This window comes from Mangifera indica, chromosome 19 (genome assembly GCF_011075055.1).
Source record: "Mangifera indica cultivar Alphonso chromosome 19, CATAS_Mindica_2.1, whole genome shotgun sequence".
Lineage (NCBI taxonomy): Eukaryota > Viridiplantae > Streptophyta > Magnoliopsida > Sapindales > Anacardiaceae > Mangifera > Mangifera indica.
Genome location: NC_058155.1, coordinates 8,555,311 through 8,568,056, shown reverse-complemented (window position 1 = coordinate 8,568,056; position 12,746 = coordinate 8,555,311). Strand labels below are relative to the sequence as shown.

The 12,746-nt window shown below is 29.1% G+C and overlaps 1 protein-coding gene across 1 annotated transcript; it reads left to right on the top strand.

The window, feature by feature from the left end:
- Window positions 1-2,267: 2,267 nt before the first annotated feature.
- On the top strand, window positions 2,268-7,380 carry LOC123202986 (flavonol synthase/flavanone 3-hydroxylase-like). The gene is made up of 3 exons (XM_044619139.1): window positions 2,268-2,815; window positions 6,017-6,344; window positions 6,989-7,380. The coding sequence occupies exons 1-3, from the start codon at window positions 2,361-2,363 to the stop codon at window positions 7,199-7,201; spliced, it is 996 nt and encodes a 331-aa protein (XP_044475074.1). The 5' UTR covers window positions 2,268-2,360; the 3' UTR covers window positions 7,202-7,380.
- Window positions 7,381-12,746: the final 5,366 nt, after the last annotated feature.

Sequence of the window (12,746 nt, the reverse complement as noted above, 5' to 3'; positions counted from 1 at the left end):
TAGAGAATTTTTCTATTCTCCTACGTAACACAAACAAAAGCTATCTCATATTTCTCAACAAGAATAATTTAGTTATTATAAATATTATATTTTAATTTAATTAAGAGGGACATTCTAATATTCCTATCTGAATATAATTTTTCCACGTAACTCTTATAAATATAATAACTATATCATAGATTAAGATTTTTTTATTATTAATTTAAATTATGTTAAAAATTATATATCGTTTTTATTTTTCTTTAGGCCAAACGACTATTTCCCACCAAAGGTTTAGCGTTTTCTCAAATGTCCCCCCTTTAACTATGGAAACATCAAACACCCACCCATGACCGGTTAGATTTAACAAAACCTTAACGGTGATAAATTTAATCTCATTTTCCCCCCTAAAAGTTTAAAAACTAACATTTTTTCCCTAAGCTAAGTTTGAAAAGATTGCATTTCCCCCTCTAGGGTTTATTTCCAAACCTTTCCAATTTCCAAACCCTTCTCCGTCGCTTTCTCCGGCGCCATCACCGGCTGTCTTCCCCTCCCAACGGCTTCTCTTCCACCGACAACCCCTCTCAACTCGACCTCAACGCATCCGATGCAGAAAGAAGCCATCTGGGAAGAGAAATCGTCTTCCCAGATGAAGACGACTCGTCATCCCAGAGGACGACGAGTTGTCTCGTCTTAGTCTGGGAAGACGTCTTCCCAGACGATGACGACGACTAGTAAGACGAAGAACTTCGTCTTTCACAGCTTCTCCGACTCCGATTGGAAGTCTAAATGGGAGGAAAGAGATCTTCGGAAGGTGAGGATGCTTCCGGAGGGAGAGATCGTCGGCAATGGAGCTGAAGACCGTCGACAATGCTTCGGGAGGGTGAAACTATAATTTTTTAAAACTTAGACTGGAGAGAAATTTTAGTTTTTAATGTTTAGGGGGGTAAAATATATTTTATTTTATTTTATTTTTAATATTCTAAAGAAAATGACGATTTTACCCTTATCACCATTAAAGTTCTGTTAAATCTAACCAGTCATAAGTGAATGTTTGATATTTCTATAATTAAAGGGTGAAAACTTGTCATTACAGCATACTTTAAGTGGAAAATAAGCGTTTGGCCTTTTCTTTACTCTATATTACGTGATAATAGACATGTCTTATTGTATCCTTATTCTGACCTACAAAATCTTTAAATTGGATAATTCAATCGGTGAAGCAAAAATCTAATCAACGGTCGAAAATCTAGCGATCAAACAGGAATGTCACATCACATTAATCGTAGAGACAAGTTGGCTTCAGAGTCACTTGTCATTATACTTAACAACCGTCAGTCTTGATAAATCACGTGCATGCTTGAAACTGTTGCTGGTTTGTAATACGTAACATCAAGATTCAAAACAAAATCTCAACAGCCACCGATTCAAATTGAAGTTAACTGATAAGATCACGAGAGTTTAACACTGAGGTGTTATATAAATTTATATATAAAAATTGAGATAATATTTTATAATTAGATGGTATAATTATTTTTTAATTTAAAAATTAATTAATCAATATGAAATATAAATTATATATTGTATTATGTATCAAAAGTTTAGTTTTATATATCGTATATCAAGTATCTTAATATATTCTATAACTTTTAAGAAATAAAATAATTAAAAAATAAAATTGATATGTTATCATTTTGAAAAATATCGTAAATACTTTTAAAAATTTAAAATTTCTTATATGTACTTCTACTAAATCGTTATTTTTTTTAAAAGCATATCAATTCATGTCAGTAATTATATCATATTGTTCGATATATTTATTGTATCGTATTAATTACGATAAACTTCATGATATATGTTATTTTTCATTTGTATCGTATCGTATCGTAGGACAAGTATTGTGTATCATAAGATACTTTTAACTATGACAATCAAATATTACCACATCAGTTTATATAAATAAGTTTATAAAATTTGTTCATATATGTAATATTTCTCATCAACAATTACTTTAAAGTAATATTACATATACAAACTTATTTATTCAATATAATATGGTTACATCTGACTGGATAATTTTGAAGTGAGAGAAAAAGTAAATAATCATATCATCCAATTATAAACTATCACTTTAATTTATATAAATAAATTTGTATAATTTGTTCGTTTATACTGTTTAATTCATTATTTTTTGTTTGACAAGGGAATAATATATGTAAGAAATTCAAACATTGAATGGTAGATATTCACAACATGCAGCTTATAAAAGGACCACAAACAGAATTTACGAACATCAATTGAGCATATTAGCCAACCGAGCACCTCTGCCAGTGTCATTTTGTTAACCTGCAACAACAAATCTTCATAACCAAAAAAGGCCAATGGAGGTAGAGAGAGTGCAAGCTTTAGCCTATTCCGGGTTGGATGAGCTGCCGGCTCAGTTCATCCGGCCGCCCCACGAGCGTCCCGAGAACAGTAAAGCCATTTCGGAGGTGAAAGTGCCAGTGATATCCCTATCACAGCCCCGCCATGTCGCTGTAGAGGAGATCTACAATGCATGCAGCGAATGGGGTTTCTTCTTAATCACCGACCATGGGATACCATCGGCTTTGATCCAACGGCTACAGAAGGTCGGCCAAGAATTCTTTCGCCTCCCACAAGATGAGAAAGAAGCCTATGCAAATGATCCAGCTGCTGGCAAGTTTGAAGGGTATGGCACAAAAATGACAAAGAATTTGGAGGACAAGGTTGAATGGGTGGATTATTTTTTCCATTTAATGGCACCCAAAGCTAAGGTCAACTATGATATATGGCCCAAACATCCCCCTTCCTACAGGTAACGTCAAGTTTCATTGTGCTATTTTGAACACAAATAATAGGTACGAACTTATATATAAAATTATAAATACTAATTTATCACTACGTATTTGATTTTTATTTTAATTCCAATTTAAAAATATTTATACATAAATTAATATTTATTATTTATACATATAATTTTATTGATAATAAAGGTGGCCTGAGATTTTGGCTTTCGAGTCACCGGAAAATAATATTAAAAAAAAACTATATGTAAAATTCACAATAATACATTAATCTAACACATCAACTATTAATTATATATATAACACAAGAAAAACATAAATTAGATTTCATATATCATATATAATTTCAGAAAACATTGAAAACCTTTTTTATTTTGGTTGATTCAAATTTTATTATTACAGACATTTTTAACATATTACAAAACAAGTATATGGAAAAAAAAAATGAATTTTAGTATTTAAAATAAAATTAGAAAGAGAGACAATAAATGAAAATAATTATTAATGTTTAATTATTAAAGTAATATTATATATACTTATTTTAAAGATATAAATAAATATATATTTATGTATGTTATAATGTGATTAAATATTATTTTATTGTCAATTTAAAATGATTTAATTACATAAAAAATATAAATTAAATATAAATTTATTTATGTGAAAATAAGTATATATAATTTTATTATAATAATTAGAGTTTTCAAATAATTTTTGACATTTGCATTTTAGTCATTATCATCTTGTTCTTATTATCGGCAGCTCACAAATGGAAAATTAATTTCCCCAAGTCGGATGTAACTTGATTGGCTAGATGTAAACCTGACATCCTTGGAAAATAAATTTGTGGTTAATAGAGGTGCTCAAAATTCTGTGGAAACTAAATTAAATTAATTTTTGAATTAAAAAATAAATTATTTAAAAAATGGTTTAAAAATATAAAAATTTGATTTTTAATTTAATTATTGATTTATTTAATTTTTAAAACTCATTAATTGAATCAAATTGATTTTTAAAAAGTTAAATAAAATTAAATAAAATATTAAATATATTTTAAAAAATTAGAAAATATAATAAAATATAATTATTTTTTTAAATTCAATTCAAAATCTGATGAATTGAAAATTTAGTTTGATTAATTGATTTTTTTAATTTGGTTCAAAATTAATTAATCTGTAAATCGGATCAATTTCAATTCACTATTTTTTCTAAATCAAAAATTCGATTCGATTCAAAAAATTGGTAAACTTGCTTTGAACACTCCTAGATGTTCCCACTTTCAATAAAACAACAAATCCTTGTTCTTTTAAATTTAAAAAGTTTAATTTATTCACTTATTACCTATTTCTTTTACACAAAAAAAATGAAAAGGTCAATTTAACACAAACTTAAAAAACATATAAAAAATATTTAAAATATTAATATTTTAATCCGCAATATTTACATATTTATTCTTTTTCATTTTTTTATTATTGTCTATTTTTGTTGTTCTTGTCTCATTTATTTATTTTTAATAAATATCAATATTTTTTCTTCGTCTTTTTTCTCTCACTCATTTTTTTTAGTATCTAATATTCCCTCTTTTTCTTTTTCTCATTTTCTTTTAATAAATGTTAATACATCTCTTCGTTTTTTTTATGTTTATTATTTTAATAAAGGTCAAGCTATTTCTTTCTTTTTTCTCTCACTCAATTTCCCATCATCATTTCTTCTTTCTTCTTCTTCTCTTGTTAGTTTCTTTTTAATGAATGTTAATTTATCTCTTTTTCTCCTTTTTTTCACTCATTTCTTTCGTATAAATGTCAATCTATCTCTTCCCTCTTCTTTCTCATGCTTATATATTTTTTATTCAAGTAAAAATAAATTTAAAGTTACTAGAAGATTTTATTAAGAAATTGAAAAATAGAAAAGTGATGGTGAAAATGATGGGAGAAGAATGGTTGGTGGTGAAGATCACTAAAAGAGAAAGATGGTCATCAATTGTGTTGTTGGTAAAGATAGTAAAGGGAGAAAAATGATAATTGACGATTGATAGTAAAGATAACAAAAGGAGAAAGACAATGGATGATGTTAGTGTTATTGGTGGAGATGAAGAGCAGAGAAAGAGAATAGTTAGTAGTTGGTGGTGAAAATAACGGAAAGAAAAAATGGAAATGCAATGATAATATTATTAGTGAAGATAGAGTAAAAAAGATGATAACTAACAGTTTGTGATGAATGATAGAAGATGACAAGTGGAGAAGGGATAAAAAATAAAAAATAAATTATAAGTATAATTATTGGATGATAAATTAAATATTATTAGAGAATAGATTGGTTAATTAAATTTTTATTTTTAATAGGGGTATTTTTATAACTTTAGTTAAATTAAAGATATATTGATAATTAAATTTTGTATTAAATGGTGAGATAATTTTAATCATCATATTAACAAAGTATAAAATAATAATTTATATTAAAATCAAACAAAATTTATTAATAAAAGTTTATGATAGGTGAAAAATTAGACTTTTCAAATTTAAAGGGCAGAAATGTTAGTTCACCAAACCTTAAGAGTGCGAACAGGATCATTTAGCCTCGTCTAGTTTGACATAGGTTGTCTTCATCTTAGGAAACAGGCCCCTTGGCTTAGTCTGGGTCAGTTTTTGTAATGTTGGGTCCAGACTAGGATTGGTTTATAGGTTTAGACTTTTTCTTTTTTTGTTTAATTTTTTTATATTTACATTTAGTTTCCTTAACATATATTTCTTACTGTTACCTTTTTTATATATTTTTTTAAATATAAAAATAAATATATGTATAATATATAATTATATAATTTTAAATTAAGTATAAAATAATAATTAATCATATAATGATATATAATATATGTATCTATTTATATATTTAAAAATATGTATATATAGTACTACTTATTTTGTATACAAAAAATTTCATTAAACCTCCCCAGTGTAAAATTCTCGTACTTACCCTTTATATATATTTTAAAAATAATTTGGGAGAGATCAAGCCCTAAATGGGCCCTAGGACCAAGCCGTGAGATCGAGTCCTGGATCCTTTACTGGCACGGCTCAGACTGGACGGCACCCTCAACGGGCCGGTCCGAGCCCATTTTCCCACCTTCAGTTGGCCGAGTTTAAGTAAACAGACTTTCGTTAATTGTATCATGTTTTAACAGCCATAATGATTTCTGTTTGGTACTTGTGACGCAGTGAAGTGACAAAAGAGTACGGCAAGGAAATGTTAAGGGTGACATACGAACTCCTGGAGCTGCTTTCAGAAGGGCTAGGCTTGGAAGGAAAGGTTTTGAAATCCCATTTGGGAGGAGAAGAGATTGAACTAGAAATGAAAATAAATATGTATCCCCCTTGCCCACAGCCTCAACTGGCCCTCGGAGTTGAGCCTCACACTGACATGTCTGCACTCACCATACTCGTCCCTAATGATGTTCCAGGCCTGCATGTTTGGAAAGATGAGAACTGGGTTGCTGTCGATTACCTGCCGAATGCACTCTTTGTCCATGTTGGTGATCAAATTGAGGTGAATAAATAAATATATTCTCTGCTGAATAAAATGTTGATATATAGGGTAGACACAAACCGAACCGAGCCTGAAAATCTTTTGATTTAAGTTTAGCTCAAATAAAAAATGATTTGACTCAAGTTCGTCGAACTAAAGTGAATGGTAGTTTGAGTTTGACTTGAATTAAAAATGATTCAGTTTGTTTTAGTTTAAATTGATTATTCGAATTTGTAGTTTAGTTCGGCTCAAATTTAGAGTTCAAATTGATGGTCCAATTTGTGATTCATTGACAAGACAATGTTTTTACCCAAAAAATAAGCAAATTTGAATCATCAAATTGAACTATATATTTGAAATGAATCGAACCACGAAAACCCCAAATCGAATAACCAATTTAAACCAAACCGAGTCACAAATTCAAAATAAACCAAACCATGAATTTAAACCATCATTTTGAGTTATAAATTCAAGTTAAACTTAGTTAAATACCTTATAACTTAAGTTCAAATCAGTTTAAAAAATAAATTGAATATTTCAATTCGAATTTAACTCAAATTTTAATTAAATAAATTTAAATTGAGTCAAACCGAGCCAAACTGACTCAATTTGGATGCAGCCCTATTGATATAGATAAAACACCCAAATAAATGTTATGGTTTCAGGTATTGAGCAATGGGAAATTCAAGAGTGTTCTTCACAGGAGTATTGTGAACAAAGAGCTAATGCGGATGTCATGGGCAGTATTTGTTGCTCCGCCGCATGAAGCACTGATCGGACCCATTTCGGAGCTCGTGGATGATCAGAATCCACCAAAGTACTCAACCAAAACCTTTGCTGAATATCGATACCGCAAGTTTAACAAGCTCCCTCAGTAATATCAATTTCTATTTATATTGAATAAATTGGTTGAATGTTGTTTTTCAAGTGTAATCAAGTATGTTGTGTTCGATCTTGGATTTTGCTGCCAATGGCTTAAGTGAGGGCTCGAATCTATTGTCAGTCTTCTTTTGTTTTGTGTTTTAAAAATAAAGATGTTACATTGTGGTGACTAGAATTCTATCTTGAATTCTATACTCTTTAGGGTTTGATTTTATGGTACAAGAGAGAAAATATCGTCGTACTTTTTTAACTCCACTTTATATTTGTCTTTCCATCTAAGAGATTTTTCTCCTCTTGTGATTTTTCCCCAATCCGGGGTTTCCCAGTCAAATATTTTATTTGCTACTTTTATTTAGGGTTTTTTTTTAATCTCATTATTGTTCATGTTAGTTTCATAACATATCAGAATTAAGATGCGGTTTGCTTTTTATCATAACGACTCCAATATGAGAGAGTAAGATATAAACTATTTTTATGTAGATTGATGCAGACGATGCTTTATAAAAGTTTGAGATGATGTCATTGTCTTAGTCAATGAAAAAAAAGAAAATTTTGATGAATTAACGATTTTTCATTTTTTAAATTTAAAAAGATTATATTGTCATTCGTCTATTCAATTAGTTAATAAAAAATATTAATGAACACAAAAATATAAATTTATTGATAATCCTATATATATTATCAATTTGATTTCAAAATATCAATAAGATAATTAAAAACTATCTTTGTTACAATTCATAAAAATATCAATAAGATAATTAAAAACATAAACCCTAAAATAACGAGTCAAACTATGCTATAAACTTTTTTCTTTTACTATTATAAATATATTTTATCAGTAATTGAACTTATAACCATTAACACCAAATAAGTGGTGATATTATAAATATAACTCAAATTTAAACTCAAATTTTTTTTAAAAAATTTTAATATTTTACTATTTTTATTAACTTGAAACTAGTTCATTCTTAAATTATACAACCTTGAACTTATTTAAAAACTGGTAAAAAATTAGAAGTAGGTTAAAATATAGTAACATTTATCGACAGATGCTCTTTACAAGGTAGAAGCAACTCTACCTAACCAATTCAATAAAATTAAAGTATACTACGATAAATAAGGCATATGTTGCACAAGCAATCTTTCTGTGACATAACAAATTGCCTAGATAATGTTAAAGGACAATATGCTAAAATAAGCAAGGATTAAACTGTAACTAACGAAAGAGGAAAGCTATATATACATATTTTTAAATATATAATTGAGTATATAAATAATTATCATCATACAATTAGGTATATTTTATTTTTAATTTTAAATCACTCAATTATATTATAATATATCATCTGTATATTTAATTATATACATATAGTTTTATTACTAACAAAAAGTGCTTCGTTTTCATTGTCCTGAAATTTTTGATGGGAGATTTCTTTGGAACCCAGTTGCCCATCCTTCCATATATTCACATGCTTCCCATATCTTGCTCTCTTTTTTCCAGTCCCATACCTCCTTTGGTTGACTCCCCTCCTCCTTGCTTCAGTTTACTGACTTCTCTAAGTTCCTTGGAACAAAAAATTATGAATAATTTAGGAGAAATAATAGAGAATCAGGTCTTGCGATTTGTGAATTATGAAAATTGATGTGAAATAAAGGAAGTATAATCTTTCAAATGGTTTATCTAGAGAATATTATGACTGGAAGAAGTGTTACAACTAGAATGTCACATATAAGGAAAAAACTTTTACCTTCCGAGTGAATTGCAAAAAGTACACTAGCTGATCTGCATATTGTAGCAGATCATCGCATAGAGGAAGAGGTTGTTTCAATTCCAAAAGTGCTCTATCAACATTGATAAAGCCTACTTCCACCATACTCTTCAAAACCCTAGCCTGGAAGGTCTTCCCTCTGTAAAACGGGGGAAGTTGCTCAATTTGCTGAATGTAGCGGAACGAGAAGAAAAGTCTGATAAAGGGGAGTTGCTGAATGTAGATCATTTCTCCAACTCAGTTTCTGCATCTAGAATTGACTAAGGAAAATCACTCTCCACCTATTTCATCCTCTCTCTACACAGACCAGATCCTGATCGGTGCCGTAAGATCGAGTTAATAGTTTACTCGTGCTAGCATCAGTTAGGAACTTAAAGCTCTAACCTTTTTAGATCCAGTCAAACCCGAGGAAGGCTTTATTTATTCTAACAAGATTGGTGATTCATGTACTAAGGCCTCTTACTTCCTCTAGTTTATTGCTTTTCATCAATAAATTATATCCTTCTACAATAACAACACTCAATATTCAAAGGCATTTATTTAGTCTAAAAGTATTGGTGCTACATGCGCTAGGATACATTTCAAACTTTCTTCATAATATCTTGTCCAATGAACCGTTCACTGCTTACTACACCCAATAAACAAAGAGAACTTAAAAAGTAAACAATGCGGCAATGCCCAATAGCCGACACCAAAAAATAAATTGCTGAGTTATGGTGCTCCCGCCACCACGAGCCGATAAGGACCAAACTGCACGAGAAATCCCAACTGGGTCTACCCCAAATTGGGAAAAGAACCGCTTCTCTTCGTAAGAAACAATCGCTTGCCATAAATACGGAGAATAAGCTCTTGTCTTGGGTTCATTTTGCTTAGCGAAAGCTACAAGATTTCGCCAACGGAGAATGAAATTTGGCAGAAGAGCGTTGGAAAAGAGCCGAAGAAAAAGAAGGGTCAATGAGAATGTGAAGAGAACGAGTAATCCTTGTACGGGTCGGTAATTTCCTTTGGATGGATTGTTCTGGGAAAAAGATGTTGGGTTTAGGGAACACACTGGGTTCTGGAGTGTGTTGGAACGAGTTGAGAGGCTGTACGAGAGTAGAAGAGTGAGAGACTGAGGTGGAACCGAGTTGAAACTGAAGCGGTACAGAGGATACAAAGTTGGGACATGGGTTGCCTTGGAGAAGAGGACAACCGAAAGCAATTGATGACACTTTTCGTATACAATTGAAAAGTAGCCTTATGAAAATATGAAAATCGTTATAAATTTACTTAAGTAACTATGAAGCATAAGATTGAGAAATATAATATTAATTATGTAAAAAAATTGAGATGAGAAATGAGAAAGAGAGTTATGAATTCAGATAAAAGGAAGTGTATATTACATGAAAGGAGGAGGATATTTATAGAAAATTTTACCGCTCTCTAGTCAACAAAAATGACAATTTGTCAAGTTAATTTTTCAAAACATTTAATGTCTTTCTATTATCTTTTGGCCAAAGTCAAATTCATGCGGTGAAAAAATCTATCATCTATAACAAAAATATGCCCATTTTAATACAATAATATATAATTATAATATTAATTTAAAATTATTTAATTACATAATAATATATTTAAGTGTGTATATAACATATTATATTTTGTATTATAATTATGAGTAATATTATATACAACTATTTTAAATATATAAGTAATTATATATTTATGTGTGTCATAAATAATTAGATATTATTTTATATTTAATTTAAAATTACTTAATTATATGATGATACACATTAATATATACTTATTTATGTATTAAAAATAAATATGTATAATTTTATTATATAATTATTATTATATTTATAGTTGTTTGGTGGCCTGATTATGTTTTTTTCTTAATTGGTTTTTAAGGTTATTAATCCAAAAATGTCAATTATGGGTCATCCCATTTGCCTGACAAATATATGGTCATGCATTATTGACACTTGTGCACGAGAAAGATTACTTGTTAATGGCTTCATATTGATAATGCGATGTCATTCCTCCAAGATATATGGTTGTGCATTGCATGTTTGATGAGTGTCCAAAAATCTAACAGACCAAATGGTTAAGTGTTACGTGAAGTCTTTTTTGGTAAACAAGTTAAAAAAAGAAAACATTGTAAATAGTTATTTGTCTAAGGTGCTAGGTCACGCATTCTCTTATATCTTGCATTTTTTTTTTTTTTAAATTTTGATCCAAATTGGTCATAACTTATGCATTAGATAAATTGAGGATTAGATTTGAATCAAGTTTATTCAAGCTCAACTTTAAGCTTGAAAGTTCAACAATTTCAAGCTTGAGTTTTAACGTGTTTAGCGCGTCAAACTCACGAGCCAAGAATTTTGATATAAAATAATATCGTTGTAATAATATGTATTAAAAAAACTATGGCTAGATTCGAGCTGAACCAAGCTCGAGCTCGGGCTTGTCAAACTTGTTATGCTTGAGCTCAAACTCAGCTCGAGTTCGATTCGACTCGTTTTGAATTTGAGTATTTATTATTAAAACGATGTTATTTTAATACATATTAATCAAAACGATATCGTTTTGTATCAAAAATTTTAATTTACAAACTGTGATAATTAAGCTCAAGCTCGAGCTAGCTTAAGGCTAGCTCATTTCGAGCTTGTTCCAACCAAGCTCGAACTCAAATTCGAATAAAATCGGCTTGGATCTAACTCTAAAAAAGACGTCGTTTTAATAACAAGCTAATTAAAAGCTTGATTCAAGCTCGAGCTTATTTGAAGTGAGCTCAAAGAGTATAAATTCGAGTTTATTTAAAGCGAGCTTAATGAGTTCGAACTCAAACTCAAGCTTAGTTCTATATAAATCGAACTTAACTTAAACTCAATTCGATTTAAATCTAAACCTAGATAAATTAATACATTTTAATTTATTTTTGCAGTTATCAAAACATTTTGGGATCCAACACCCCACATGATGGCTAGATTGGCATGGGTCTTGTTACAATGACAATGTAACTTAGGTCGAGCCCACATTTAATCGCAATATAACTACCTACTTATTTTACCGTATCTTTGTAGAGGTATTAAATAAATGAATTATAGTTTAATTAATTAACACACATAAATAACAAAATTATACAAATATATAGATACATTAATGATAATTAAAAAACACACAAATTAAACATCACATTGCATAAAACATAATTAAGTATCAATATACATGCATATTTAAAATTTAATTACAAAGAAATTATACCTATAACATAATAAGTTTAAATTAAAAATTTAACCCAGATGATGATGACAAACCAAAAAATTTATAAATGTACAAAAATAAATAAATTATACTTAAATTAATTTAAGTTAAGATTAATCTAGATTGGTTTCATATCAATTCGAAAATACCCTAAATTATAGTTTATGTTAAGAATTCTTTCATAATCTATTTTTTTTTAAATTATATTTTGTCAAGTTAATGAATGGTATAAAAAACTATGAGTTGTAAACATGACAATTGTTTTGAATAGTGGCTTGTATCTTCATCCTTGTGTTTACACTTATGATTTAATGACATCTACCCACACAACTAAGTTTGTTTTGTATAAATCTAGTGTCAAACCTATTTATTTTGTTAATGACAATATTGCGTTTATGATATACTAAACTTGAAAGAGACATTCAACCAATTTATATATCAGCTAAAAAACTTGTTCCCATCTAAGATTTGATGTAATATCAAAGTTTTACTCGTCAATTTTAAAAAACTTAAAAATCTATCT

Bases quoted from the DNA above. Each gene is read 5' to 3' on its own strand.
- LOC123202986 (XM_044619139.1), top strand. From the start codon at position 2,361: ATGGAGGTAGAGAGAGTGCAAGCTTTAGCCTATTCCGGGTTGGATGAG. The intron at 2,816-6,016 runs GTAACGTCAAGT...CTTGTGACGCAG, and splicing joins AAACATCCCCCTTCCTACAG to TGAAGTGACAAAAGAGTACG. The intron at 6,345-6,988 runs GTGAATAAATAA...TTATGGTTTCAG, and splicing joins ATGTTGGTGATCAAATTGAG to GTATTGAGCAATGGGAAATT.